Genomic DNA, 15272 nt, shown 5'->3' on the forward strand with positions numbered 1-15272 from the left:
CACAAGATGCCTCTCCTGCGTCACTGTCATATCATCACACCGCTGCTGCATACGAAGACACAGCGCCTATGTGATATCTGTCCATATCTGTATTAGGCCCTTTGTACAACGCCAAGCGTTTACACCTAGCCAAGTTATTAATCCAAGGAACGTTGGGATGTGAATTTATAGGTATAGGATATACAACTCAGACAGTAAACAATAGCCAGATAAGACAAACATAATACAGTATTAGCCACAGAATGTAACGAGTAATGTATTCTACAACATACAGTATACTTACTCCTTGCAAGCTCTGCACATCGTACAGTTTATATAAGAAGACTCGTCATTCTGTTTCAGAAAGGGAAGATCCACAACAGTCTGCATGCAGCACACAGAGTGACACAAGGGTCAGTAGCTCCTACCTGGAACATGGGGGTCTTCCAGTCCTGTAGGAATTTTCCACTGATCGACCTGTAGCTTCAGAGCATTCACTTCATCAATGTCTCCAGGAACCCTGAAAGGACAAACAAATTGCTCTATACAGTAGCTGCGAATGAGGAAATGCTCAATACTATGGACTTGGTTATCTACTAATGTAATTCCCCCAAAAGCCCACAAGACTGCAGTGTGGAGCACAAGTCAGACGCCAAACATGTCAGTTACACTTTTATTTACGCGTTTGGCGCTAAGATGTCACTTGTTCCGTAAAGAGAGAGACCAGAAAGCTGTTATGTAAGAGTCCGCATCACCACAAGACTGCAGCCATATCTTCTTCAGGCTGGGAGTAAATCTAGTTATAGGGACCTGGCTTCTGTATAGGGCGCTGAGCTCTTGGCTAGTCCGCTGTGCCTCCTACACAGTTATCAGCAAGAACAGATACACAGTGGTCTGTGCAGGTCCCAATACAGTGGAAATATTCAGTATTTCAGTAATTAGCCCTGTTTATGGTATTGGTAAATGACCGAAACTCCACACTCACCCAATCTGCTCTGAAGTGCTGGGGTAAACTTAAAAGCCAGATTTATAGCACACTTTGTGACCTATATATCATTTTTCAGGGTCGGGGCTACTGGCATTAACATTTTACATCGTAATACATTTTTCCAGTGTTCATCACGCAAATGGTCATTAACATGTGCTCAACAATCTGGGTTCCCAGAATGTACCAACACCCTGCTTCCCCCACAGTGTACTGTATAACCAACCTGTGTCCCCCACAGTGCACCAACACCCTGTATTCCCCCATAGTGTACTGTATAACCAGCCTGTGTCCCCCAGAGTGCACCAACACCCTGCTTCTCCCAGTGTACTGTATAACCAGCCTGTGTCCCCCAGAGTGAAACAACATCCTGTCTTCTTCCACAGTGTACTGTATAACCAGCCTGTGTCTCCCAGAATGCACCAACACCCTGCTTCCCCCACAGTGTACTGTATAACCAACCTGTGTCCCCCACAGTGCACCAACACCCTGTATTCCCCCATAGTGTACTGTATAACCAGCCTGTGTCCCCCAGAGTGCACCAACACCCTGCTTCTCCCACAGTGTACTGTATAACCAGCCTGTGTCCCCCAGAGTGAAACAACATCCTGTCTTCTTCCACAGTGTACTGTATAACCAGCCTGTGTCTCCCAGAATGCACCAACACCCTGCTTCCCCCACAGTGTACTGTATAACCAACCTGTGTCCCCCACAGTGCACCAACACCCTGTATTCCCCCATAGTGTACTGTATAACCAGCCTGTGTCCCCCAGAGTGCACCAACACCCTGCTTCTCCCACAGTGTACTGTATAACCAGCCTGTGTCCCCCACAGTGCACCAACACCCTGTATTCCCCCATAGTGTACTGTATAAACAGCCTGTGTCCCCCAGAGTGCACCAACACCCTGCTTCTCCCACAGTGTACTGTATAACCAGCCTGTGTCCCCCACAGTGCACCAACACCCTGCTCCCCCCCCCCTCAGTGTACTGCATAACCAGCCTGTGTCCCCCAAAGTGAAACAACATCCTGTCTTCTCCCACAGTGTACTGTATAACCAGCCTGTGTCTCCCTGAGTGCACCAACACCCTGCTTCCCCCACAGAGTATAACCAGCCTGAGTCCCCCACAGTGCACCAACACCCTGCTTCCCCCCCCCCCCCCCCCGGTGTACTGTATAACCAGCCTGTGTCCCCCAGAGCGCACCAACACCCTGCTTCCCCCAAGTGTACTGTATAACCAGCCTGTGTCCCCCAGAGTGCACCAACACCCTGCTTCCCCCAAAAGTGTACTGCATAACCAGCCTGTGTCCCTCAGAGTCCACCAACACCAGGCTTCCCCCACAGTGTACTGTATAACCAGCCTGTGTACCCCAGAGCACAACAACACCCTGTTTCCCCCGAAGTGTACTGAATAACCAGCCTGTGTCCCCCAAAGTGCACCAACACCCTGTTTCCCCCACAGTGTACTGTATAACCAGCCTGTGTCTCCCAGAGAGCACCAACACCCGGCTTCCCCCACAGTGTACAGTATAACCAACCTGTGTCCCCCACAGTGCACCAACACCCTGCTTCCCCCACAGTGGACTGTATAACCAGCCTGTGTCCCCTAAAGTGCACCAACACCCTGTCTTCTCCCACATTGTAATGTTTAATCAGCCTGTGTCCTCCAGAGTGCACTAGCACCCTGCGTCCCCCAGAGTACACCAACACCCTGCTTCCCCCACAGAGTATAACCAGTCTGTGTCCCCAGAGTGCAGCAACACACTGTTTCCCCTATATAGTAAAACCAGCCTGTGTCACCCAGACTGCACCAACACCCTGTTTCCTCTACATAGTATAACCAGCATATGCCCCCAGAGTGCACCAACACCCTGCTTCCCCCACAGAGTATAACCAATCTGTGTCCCCCAGAGCGCAGCAACACACTATTTCCCCTATATAGTAAAACCAGCCTGTGTCACCCAGAGTGCACCAACACCCTGTTTCCTCTACATAGTATAACCAGCATATGCCCCCCAGGGTGCACCAACACCCTGCTTCCCCCACAGAGTATAACCAATCTGTGTCCCCCAGAGTGCACCAACACACTGCATCCCCCCACAGAGTATAACCAATCTGTGTCCCCCAGAGTGCACCAACACCCTGCATCCACCCACAGAGTATGACCAATCTGTGTCCCCCAGAGTGCACCAACACCCTGATTCTCCCATAGAGTAAAACTGTGCCCCCTAAGAAATGTCACCATCACGTGCCCTCAAAGAATATAAAAACTGAAAAGCCTGCATCCTCAAAATAGTTTGTCTAGGTCCCTATAAAATGTCTCCAACCAGTGTCCAACCACACATTGGTAACTTTACACCTAGACAAACCATGTTCAATACAAGGGGAGCAAATACAGTACATTATTACTTTTTGCATGCAGGGTAAGTACTGGCTGCTTCTGCATGTTGCCCACACATGCTGGGCAGCTTTATTTTTACACAACAATTTAGATCTAAGCTAGGACACGGCCCTCTCACATCTCACTCTGCACATGATACATCCGCCCCCCCCTGCAGTGCAGCATGGTGTTACCCAGGTGCAAAGTTACTGCCTCTTTTTTGCCTTGCTCAATTTCAGAATCAGCCCTATAGATATGTCCTCATACATCTTTGCTGCAGTTACGCCAAACAGTCCCTCTTAGCACGCCAGGTCGTGTGAGACTATTCTAGCATTGGGCATCTTATTTGCAATGCAATGTGGCTAATACGCACCAGGAGAACTGTGCCGAGTAATGTGATGTGATACTTCTATATCTGCGCAAGTCACTGAATCTGTATACAAATTGCTACAATGTAGCAGCCGCAGCCTTTTTCCAATACAAGTTCTGTTCTGCTCCATAAACACACACAGGTATACAAGTGTCACGTCACATTAATCAGCGCAGACTCTTTGTGCGTCCTAGTCACATTGCATTGCAAATAAAATGGATTTTCAGTAATAAAAAAAAAAGATACCCAATGAAACTAGAGTTGCATGGGACCTGGAAACTCTCTCCCGCCAGGCATATCCTGCTGTAGGGTGTATTGAGGATAGATGTATGAGAACGCATCTCTATTATCAATTTGTTCTCCCCAGTGAGTGCCCAGCACAGAATAGCAGGAGCCTGTGTCTCCCTAGGTACATCTTGTACACAAACCTCCCCACTGTATTCCTTCAGTATTACTATAGTCCAGCCACACGCTGGTCATGTAGCCCTGGCACACTACACTATGGGAAAGGTGAATGCCAGGACATTGTTACAGTAGCTCCTGGTAGAGAGACCTCCAGAGCGTTCCTCAGATGCAGATGGGAAGAGTAAGAACATCCATTATTCTCCGTGCTCTCCGATATCTTTATCCTAGCTTCTGTTATCGGCACCCTGACCCCGGGTTAGAATACTGAGAATGCCTGTGCGTACCTGAAGATGCCCTCGGTCTGGTCCCCGTTCAGAGCCAACACCTCCTCGGACAGCCTGGTTTGCACCCACGGCAGCTGGCGCTCAGGATACTTCTCCTTCTGCATGTTCAGGATCTCCTGTAAAGAGCTGCCGAACATGGACGGGCTGAAGACGGCGTTCCGAGCGTGCTTAACTTCCTCCATGTTGGGTTTCTTCAGCCCCTAGAACACAAAAGGAAAGAATGGTGGTGAGCTCATAATACAGCGAGAGGGATAATGTCACCGCACAGACTGCCCCGGAATTACTATAATGTATAACCAATCAGTGAGTGACGGTGGCATTAGTCCTGGCACAAGTCTCCATAACACTACCAGCCAGAACACGCTTATTATTATTCTAATAGGAGGGACAATAAACAGGGAGCTAAAACAATGCAGTTATTTATATAGCACCTACATATTCCGCAGCGCAGTACAGAGAATATCTAATCAGTCACATCAGTCCCTGCTCAGGGGAGCTTACAATCTATATTCCCTACCAGACACATTAACGTCATCAAAAGCCAATTCATATATCAGCATGTCTCCAGAGTGTGAGAGGAAACAGATGCACACATGGGAAGAACATACAAACTCCCCACATACAGAACCACTGTGACACCCATACTGCTTCCAGCCCATAGCTGAGTCTACCTTCAGCCCACGGACTCAGAGGGTCACAATGGCCAACCGTTGCAGTAACTATAGTCTTTATTACAGTCCACAAACGCTACATCAGACCCTAAGCAGGTGACTCTAAAACAGGAATCTGTATGTAACACTCGGGACTGTGAGTGAGGAGCTTAAAGCTCATTATAGCCAGTCCTGACCTCTGTGGAGTCCCATCACTATCACACAGTCCAGGCAACATACATGTAACACAATGTAATCGTCCAAGATCCTGCATACAGGATCATCCATCCCGCACTTACTGCTGCCCCGATCTGTAATCACCTGCACGTCTGCCCATCCCTATAGAGTATAAGGACATATGTGCGGTCTGTGTACAGTAATATATTGGCGCATAGAACTTGGAAAGGAGGAAAGTGCAGCGGCTGCACAACACATGCTGGTACAGAGGAGCGAGCCCTGACTGCAGGGTGGGCCTCCTGTAATCTGCATGACTCTGTATGAATGCCGCAGCACGCACTCTCTTGTAGTATGAAATTATTTATATTCCATGCTGTGTGCAGGGTGGGCCTCCTGTAATCTGCATGACTCTGTATGAATGCCGCAGCACGCACTCTTGTAGTATATGATATGATTTATATTCCATGCTGTGTGCAGGGTGGGCCTCCTGTAATCTGCATGACTCTGTATGAATGCCGCAGCACGCACTCTTGTAGTATGATATGATTTATATTCCATGCTGTGTGCAGGGTGGGCCTCCTGTAATCTGCATGACTCTGTATGAATGCCGCAGCACGCACTCTTGTAGTATGAAATGATTTATATTCCATGCTGTGTGCAGGGTGGGCCTCCTGTAATCTGCATGACTCTGTATGAATGCCGCAGCACGCACTCTCTTGTAGTATGATATGATTTATATTCCATGCTGTGTGCAGGGTGGGCCTCCTGTAATCTACATGACTCTGTATGAATGCCGCAGCACGCACTCTCTTGTAGTATGAAATGATTTATATTCCATGCTGTGTGCAGGGTGGGCCTCCTGTAATCTGCATGACTCTGTATGAATGCCGCAGCACGCACTCTTGTAGAATGAAATGATTTATATTCCATGCTGTGTGCAGGGTGGGCCTCCTGTAATCTGCATGACTCTGTATGAATGCCGCAGCACGCACTCTCTTGTAGTATGATATGATTTATATTCCATGTTGTGTGCAGGGTGGGCCTCCTGTAATCTGCATGACTCTGTATGAATGCCGCAGCACGCACTCTCTTGTAGTATGATATGATTTATATTCCATGCTGTGTGCAGGGTGGGCCTCCTGTAATCTGCATGACTCTGTATGAATGCCGCAGCACGCACTCTCTTGTATGAAATGATTTATATTCCATGCTGTGTGCAGGGTGGGCCTCCTGTAATCTGCATGACTCTGTATAAATGCCGCAGCACGCACTCTCTTGTAGTATGAAATTATTTATATTCCATGCTGTGTGCAGGGTGGGCCTCCTGTAATCTGCATGACTCTGTATGAATGCCGCAGCACGCACTCTCTTGTAGTATGAAATGATTTATATTCCATGCTGTGTGCAGGGTGGGCCTCCTGTAATCTGCATGACTTTGTATGAATGCCGCAGCACGCACTCTCTTGTAGTATGAAATGATTTATATTCCATGCTGTGTGCAGGGTGGGCCTCCTGTAATCTGCATGACTGTATGAATGCCGCAGCACGCACTCTCTTGTAGTATATGATATGATTTATATTCCATGCTGTGTGCAGGGTGGGCCTCCTGTAATCTGCATGACTCTGTATGAATGCCGCAGCACGCACTCTCTTGTAGTATGAAATGATTTATATTCCATGCTGTGTGCAGGGTGGGCCTCCTGTAATCTGCATGACTCTGTATGAATGCCGCAGCACGCACTCTCTTGTAGTATGATATGATTTATATTCCATGCTGTGTGCAGGGTGGGCCTCCTGTAATCTGCATGATTCTGTATGAATGCCGCAGCACGCACTCTCTTGTAGTATGATATGATTTATATTCCATGCTGTGTGCTGGGTGGGCCTCCTGTAATCTGCATGACTCTGTATGAATGCCGCAGCACGCACTCTTTGTAGTATGAAATGATTTATATTCCATGCTGTGTGCAGGGTGGGCCTCCTGTAATCTGCATGACTCTGTATGAATGCCGCAGCACGCACTCTCTTGTAGTATGAAATGATTTATATTCCATGCTGTGTGCAGGGTGGGCCTCCTGTAATCTGCATGACTCTGTATGAATGCCGCAGCACGCACTCTTGTAGTATGAAATGATTTATATTCCATGCTGTGTGCAGGGTGGGCCTCCTGTAATCTGCATGACTCTGTATGAATGCCGCAGCACGCACTCTTGTAGTATGAAATGATTTATATTCCATGCTGTGTGCAGGGTGGGCCTCCTGTAATCTGCATGACTCTGTATGAATGCCGCAGCACGCACTCTCTTGTAGTATGAAATGATTTATATTCCATGCTGTGTGCAGGGTGGGCCTCCTGTAATCTGCATGACTCTGTATGAATGCCGCAGCACGCACTCTCTTGTAGTATGAAATTATTTATATTCCATGCTGTGTGCAGGGTGGGCCTCCTGTAATCTACATGACTCTGTATGAATGCCGCAGCACGCACTCTCTTGTAGTATGATATGATTTATATTCCATGCTGTGTGCAGGGTGGGCCCCCCTGTAATCTGCATGACTCTGTATGAATGCCGCAGCACGCACTTTCTTGTACTATGAAATGATTTATATTCCATGCTGTGTGCAGGGTGGGCCTCCTGTAATCTGCCTGACTCTGTATGAATGCCGCAGCACGCACAGTCTTGTAGTATGAAATTATTTATATTCCATGCTGTGTGCAGGGTGTGCCCCCCTGTAATCTGCATGACTCTGTATAAATGCCGCAGCACGCACTCTCTTGTAGTATGATATGATTTATATTCCATGCTGTGTGTAGGGTGGGCCTCCTGTAATCTGCATGACTCTGTATGAATGCCGCAGCACGCACTCTCTTGTAGTATGATATGATTTATATTCCATGCTGTGTGTAGGGTGGGCCTCCTGTAATCTGCATGACTCTGTATGAATGCCGCAGCACGCACTCTCTTGTAGTATGAAATGATTTATATTCCATGCTGTGTGCAGGGTGGGCCTCCTGTAATCTGCATGACTCTGTATGAATGCCGCAGCACGCACTCTCTTGTAGTATGAAATTATTTATATTCCATGCTGTGTGTAGGGTGGGCCTCCTGTAATCTACATGACTCTGTATGAATGCCGCAGCACGCACTCTCTTGTAGTATGAAATGATTTATATTCCATGCTGTGTGCAGGGTGGGCCTCCTGTAATCTGCATGACTCTGTATGAATGCCGCAGCACGCACTCTCTTGTAGTATGAAATGATTTATATTCCATGCTGTGTGCAGGGTGGGCCTCCTGTAATCTACATGACTCTGTATGAATGCCGCAGCACGCACTCTCTTGTAGTATGAAATGATTTATATTCCATGCTGTGTGTAGGGTGGGCCTCCTGTAATCTACATGACTCTGTATGAATGCCGCAGCATGCACTCTCTTGTAGTATGATATGATTTATATTCCATGCTATGTGTAGGGTGGGCCCCCCTGTAATCTGCATGACTCTGTATGAATGCCGCAGCACGCACTCTCTTGTAGTATGATATGATTTATATTCCATGCTGTGTGCAGGGTGGGCCTCCTGTAAATCTGCATGACTCTGTATGAATGCCGCAGCACGCACTCTCTTGTAGTATGAAATGATTTATATTCCATGCTGTGTGCAGAGTGGGCCTCCTGTAATCTGCATGACTCTGTATGAATGCAGCAGCACGCACTCTCTTGTAGTATGAAATTATTTATATTCCATGCTGTGTGTAGGGTGGGCCCCCTGTAATCTGCATGACTCTGTATGAATGCCGCAGCACGCACTCTCTTGTAGTATGAAATTATTTATATTCCATGCTGTGTGCAGGGTGGGCCTCCTGTAATCTGCAGGACTCTGTATGAATGCCGCAGCACGCACTCTCTTGTAGTATGAAATGATTTATATTCCATGCTGTGTGTAGGGTGGGCCTCCTGTAATCTGCATGACTCTGTATGAATGCCGCAGCACGCACTCTCTTGTAGTATGAAATGATTTATATTCCATGCTGTGTGCAGGGTGGGCCTCCTGTAATCTGCATGACTCTGTATGAATGCCGCAGCACGCACTCTCTTGTAGTATGAAATGATTTATATTCCATGCTGTGTGCAGGGTGGGCCTCCTGTAATCTGCATGACTCTGTATGAATGCCGCAGCACGCACTCTCTTGTAGTATGAAATGATTTATATTCCATGCTGTGTGCAGGGTGGGCCTCCTGTAATCTGCATGACTCTGTATGAATGCCGCAGCACGCACTCTCTTGTAGTATGAAATTATTTATATTCCATGCTGTGTGTAGGGTGGGCCTCCTGTAATCTACATGACTCTGTATGAATGCCGCAGCACGCACTCTCTTGTAGTATGAAATGATTTATATTCCATGCTGTGTGCAGGGTGGGCCTCCTGTAATCTGCATGACTCTGTATGAATGCCGCAGCACGCACTCTCTTGTAGTATGAAATGATTTATATTCCATGCTGTGTGCAGGGTGGGCCTCCTGTAATCTACATGACTCTGTATGAATGCCGCAGCACGCACTCTCTTGTAGTATGAAATGATTTATATTCCATGCTGTGTGTAGGGTGGGCCTCCTGTAATCTACATGACTCTGTATGAATGCCGCAGCATGCACTCTCTTGTAGTATGATATGATTTATATTCCATGCTATGTGTAGGGTGGGCCCCCCTGTAATCTGCATGACTCTGTATGAATGCCGCAGCACGCACTCTCTTGTAGTATGATATGATTTATATTCCATGCTGTGTGCAGGGTGGGCCTCCTGTAAATCTGCATGACTCTGTATGAATGCCGCAGCACGCACTCTCTTGTAGTATGAAATGATTTATATTCCATGCTGTGTGCAGAGTGGGCCTCCTGTAATCTGCATGACTCTGTATGAATGCAGCAGCACGCACTCTCTTGTAGTATGAAATGATTTATATTCCATGCTGTGTGTAGGGTGGGCCCCCTGTAATCTGCATGACTCTGTATGAATGCCGCAGCACGCACTCTCTTGTAGTATGAAATTATTTATATTCCATGCTGTGTGCAGGGTGGGCCTCCTGTAATCTGCAGGACTCTGTATGAATGCCGCAGCACGCACTCTTGTAGTATGAAATGATTTATATTCCATGCTGTGTGTAGGGTGGGCCTCCTGTAATCTGCATGACTCTGTATGAATGCCGCAGCACGCACTCTTGTAGTATGAAATGATTTATATTCCATGCTGTGTGCAGGGTGGGCCTCCTGTAATCTGCATGACTCTGTATGAATGCCGCAGCACGCACTCTCTTGTAGTATGAAATGATTTATATTCCATGCTGTGTGCAGGGTGGGCCTCCTGTAATCTGCCTGACTCTGTATGAATGCCGCAGCACGCACACTCTCTTATAGTATGAAATTATTTATATTCCATGCTGTGTGCAGGGTGGGCCTCCTGTAATCTGCATGACTCTGTATGAATGCCGCAGCACGCACTCTCTTGTAGTATGAAATGATTTATATTCCATGCTGTGTGCAGGGTGGGCCTCCTGTAATATGCATGACTCTGTATGAATGCCGCAGCACGCACTCTCTTGTAGTATGAAATGATTTATATTCCATGCTGTGTGCAGGGTGGGCCTCCTGTAATCTGCATGACTCTGTATGAATGCCGCAGCACGCACTCTCTTGTAGTATGAAATGATTTATATTCCATGCTGTGTGCAGGGTGGGCCTCCTGTAATCTGCCTGACTCTGTATGAATGCCGCAGCACGCACTCTCTTGTAGTATGAAATGATTTATATTCCATGCTGTGTGCAGGGTGGGCCTCCTGTAATCTGCATGACTCTGTATGAATGCCGCAGCACGCACTCTCTTGTAGAATGAAATGATTTATATTCCATGCTGTGTGCAGGGTGGGCCTCCTGTAATCTGCATGACTGTATGAATGCCGCAGCACGCACTCTCTTGTAGTATGAAATTATTTATATTCCATGCTGTGTGCAGGGTGGGCCTCCTGTAATCTGCATGACTCTGTATGAATGCCGCAGCACGCACTCTCTTGTAGTATGAAATGATTTATATTCCATGCTGTGTGCAGGGTGGGCCTCCTGTAATCTGCATGACTCTGTATGAATGCCGCAGCACGCACTCTCTTGTAGTATGAAATGATTTATATTCCATGCTGTGTGCAGGGTGGGCCTCCTGTAATCTGCCTGACTCTGTATGAATGCCGCAGCACGCACTCTCTTGTAGTATGAAATGATTTATATTCCATGCTGTGTGCAGGGTGGGCCTCCTGTAATCTGCATGACTCTGTATGAATGCCGCAGCACGCACTCTCTTGTAGTATGAAATGATTTATATTCCATGCTGTGTGTAGGGTGGGCCCCCTGTAATCTGCATGACTCTGTATGAATGCCGCAGCACGCACTCTCTTGTAGTATGAAATTATTTATATTCCATGCTGTGTGCAGGGTGGGCCTCCTGTAATCTGCAGGACTCTGTATGAATGCCGCAGCACGCACTCTCTTGTAGTATGAAATGATTTATATTCCATGCTGTGTGTAGGGTGGGCCTCCTGTAATCTACATGACTCTGTGTGAATGCCGCAGCACGCACTCTCTTGTAGTATGAAATGAATTATGTTCCAGGCTGTGAATCATTAGTAGAGTAATACTGTATTATGCACCACTTACTGGAATACTGTGCTGCGTTACAGGAGAACAAGTAGTCACATCCAGAGAGACTATATACCATGCACAGTCACGAGACATCGGCCATTGGTCTATGTTACAGAATAATGACATACAGCGCCCGATTCAGAGCTGCATGCAAACCGTGTAATATATTATTTAACTGAATTACATGGCATAATATACACTGTACATAGCTGCGTTACATAGCGTAATATACACCGCACATAACGGTGTTACATGGCGTACTATACACCGTACAGTACAAAACTGCGTTACATGGTGTAATATACAACTGCGTTACATGGCGTAATATACACCGTACAGTACATAAATGCGTTACATGGCGTAATATGCACCGTACAGTACAAAACTGCGTTACATGGTGTAATATACAACTGCGTTACATGGCGTAATATACACCGTACAGTACATAAATGCATTACATGGCGTAATATACACCGTACAGTACATAAATGCGATACATGGCGTAAAATACACCGTACAGCACATAACTACGTTATGTGGCGTACTATACACCGTACAGCACATAATTGCATTACGTGGCGTAATATACACCAAACAGCACATAACTGCATTACGTGGCGTAATATACACCGTACATACAGTAACTGCGTTACATGCGTACAGTACATAACATGGCGTAATATACAGCGTAGAGTAGAGGGGCACACAGAGGGGATAGAGGAGAGGGGCGCACACAGAGGGTATAGAGGAGAGGGGCGCACACAGAGGGTATAGAGGAGAAGGGCACACAGAGGGTATAGAGGAGAAGGGCGCACACAGAGGGTATAGAGGAGAAGGGCACACACAGAGGGTATAGAGGAGAAGGGCACACACAGAGGGTATAGAGGAGAAGGGCACACACAGAGGGTATAGAGGAGAAGGGCACACACAGAGGGTATAGAGGAGAGGGTCACACACAGAGGGTATAGAGGAGAGGGACACACACAGAGGGTATAGAGGAGAGGGGCACACACAGAGGGTATAGAGGAGAGGGGTACACACAGAGGGTATAGAGGAGAGGGGTACACACAGAGGGTATAGAGAATGGCACACAGAGGTTATAGAGGAGAAGGGCACACACAGAGGGTATAGAGGAGAAGGGCACACACAGAGGGTATAGAGGAGAGGGGCACACAGAGGGTAAAGAGGAGAGGGGCACACACAGAGGGTATAGAGGAGAAGGGCACACAGAGGGTATAGAGGAGAGGGGCACACACAGAGGGTATAGAGGAGAGGGGCACACACAGAGGGTATAGAGGAGAGGGGCACACACAGAGGGTATAGAGGAGAGGGGCACACACAGAGGGTATAGAGGAGAGGGGGCGCACACAGAGGGTATAGAGGAGAGGGGCGCACACAGAGGGTATAGAGGAGAGGGGCACACACAGAGGGTATAGAGGAGAGGGGCACACACAGAGGGTATAGAGGAGAGGGGCACACAGAGGGTATAGAGGAGAGGGGCGCACACAGAGGGTATAGAGGAGAGGGGCGCACACAGAGGGTATAGAGGAGAAGGGCACACACAGAAGGTATAGAGGAGAGGGGCACACACAGAGGGTATAGAGGAGAGGGGCACACACAGAGGGTATAGAGGAGAGGGGCACACACAGAGGGTATAGAGGAGAGGGGCACACACAGAGGGTATAGAGGAGAGGGGCACACACAGAGGGTATAGAGGAGAGGGGCACACAGAGGGTATAGAGGAGAGGGGCACACACAGAGGGTATAGAGGAGAAGGGCACACACAGAGGGTATAGAGGAGAGGGGCACACAGAGGGTATAGAGGAGAGGGGCACACACAGAGGGTATAGAGGAGAGGGGCACACACAGAGGGTATAGAGGAGAGGGGCACACAGTATAGAGGAGAAGGGCACACAGAGGGTATAGAGGAGAGGGACACACACAGAGGGTATAGAGGAGAGGGGCACACACAGAGGGTATAGAGGAGAGGGACACACACAGAGGGTATAGAGGAGAGGGACACACACAGAGGGTATAGAGGAGACGGGCACACACAGAGGGTATAGAGGAGAGGGGCACACACAGAGGGTATAGAGGAGAGGGACACACAGAGGGTACAGAGGAGAGGGGCACACAGAGGGTACAGAGGAGAGGGGCACACACAGAGGGTATAGAGGAGAGGGGCACACACAGAGGGTACAGAGGAGAGGGGCACACAGAGGGTATAGAGGAGAGGGGCACACACAGAGGGTATAGATGAGAGGGGCACACACAGAGGGTATAGAGGAGAGGGGCACACACAGAGGGTATAGAGGAGAGGGACACACACAGAGGGTATAGAGGAGAGGGGCACACACAGAGGGTATAGAGGAGAGGGGCACACACAGAGGGTATAGAGGAGAGGGGCACACAGAGGGTATAGAGGAGAGGGGCACACACAGAGGGTATAGAGGAGAGGGGCACACACAGAGGGTATAGAGGAGAGGGGCACACACAGAGGGTATAAAGGAGAGGGGCACACACAGAGGGTATAGAGGAGAGGGGCACACACAGAGGGTATAGAGGAGAGGGGCACACACAGAGGGTATAGAGGAGAGGGGCACACACAGAGGGTATAGAGGAGAGGGGCACACAGAGGGTATAGAGGAGAGGGGCAGACAGAGGGTATAGAGGAGAGGGGCACACACAGGGTATATAGGAGAGGGACACACACAGAGGGTATAGAGGAGAGGGGCACACACAGAGGGTATAGTGGAGAGGGGCACACAGAGGGTATAGTGGAGAGGGGCACACAGAGGGTATAGAGGAGAGGGGCACACACAGAGGGTATAGATGAGGGGCACACAGAGGGTATAGAGGAGAGGGGCACACACAGAGGGTATAGAGGAGAAGGGCACACACAGAGGGTATAGAGGAGAGGGGTACACACAGAGGTTATAGAGGAGAAGGGCACACAGAGGGTATAGAGGAGAGGGGCACACACAGAGGGTATAGAGGAGAGGGGCACACACAGAGGTTATAGAGGAGAAGGGCACACACAGAGGGTATAGAGGAGAGGGGCACACACAGAGGGTATAGAGGAGAGGGGCACACAGAGGGTATAGAGGAGAGGGGATCACACAGAGGGTACAGAGGAGAGGGGCACACACAGAGGGTACAGAGGAGAGGGGCACACACAGAGGGTATAGAGGAGAGGGGCACACACAGAGGGTACAGAGGAGAGGGGCACACAGAGGGTATAGAGGAGAGGGGCACACACAGAGGGTATAGATGAGAGGGGCACACACAGAGGGTATAGAGGAGAGGGGCACACACAGAGGGTATAGAGGAGAGGGACACACAGAGGGTATAGAG

The 15272-nt window shown here is 48.6% G+C and overlaps 1 protein-coding gene across 4 annotated transcripts in view; it reads right to left on the reverse strand.

Annotated features, from left to right (window-relative positions):
* ARHGAP39 (Rho GTPase activating protein 39) overlaps positions 1 to 15272 on the reverse strand; it is a 549832-nt gene that overhangs the window by 188754 nt on the left and 345806 nt on the right. For all 4 annotated transcript variants that reach the window (XM_063921120.1, XM_063921121.1, XM_063921119.1 and 1 more), the window contains exons 6-7: positions 4404 to 4603; positions 408 to 499 (exon numbers count right to left, since the gene is read on the reverse strand). In XM_063921120.1, coding sequence (XP_063777190.1) covers positions 408 to 499; positions 4404 to 4603 — 292 coding nt within the window. The remainder of the gene's footprint in view (positions 1 to 407; positions 500 to 4403; positions 4604 to 15272) is intronic.

The sequence above is a fragment of the Pseudophryne corroboree genome, chromosome 5 (genome assembly GCF_028390025.1).
Source record: "Pseudophryne corroboree isolate aPseCor3 chromosome 5, aPseCor3.hap2, whole genome shotgun sequence".
Classification (NCBI taxonomy): Eukaryota; Metazoa; Chordata; class Amphibia; order Anura; family Myobatrachidae; genus Pseudophryne; species Pseudophryne corroboree.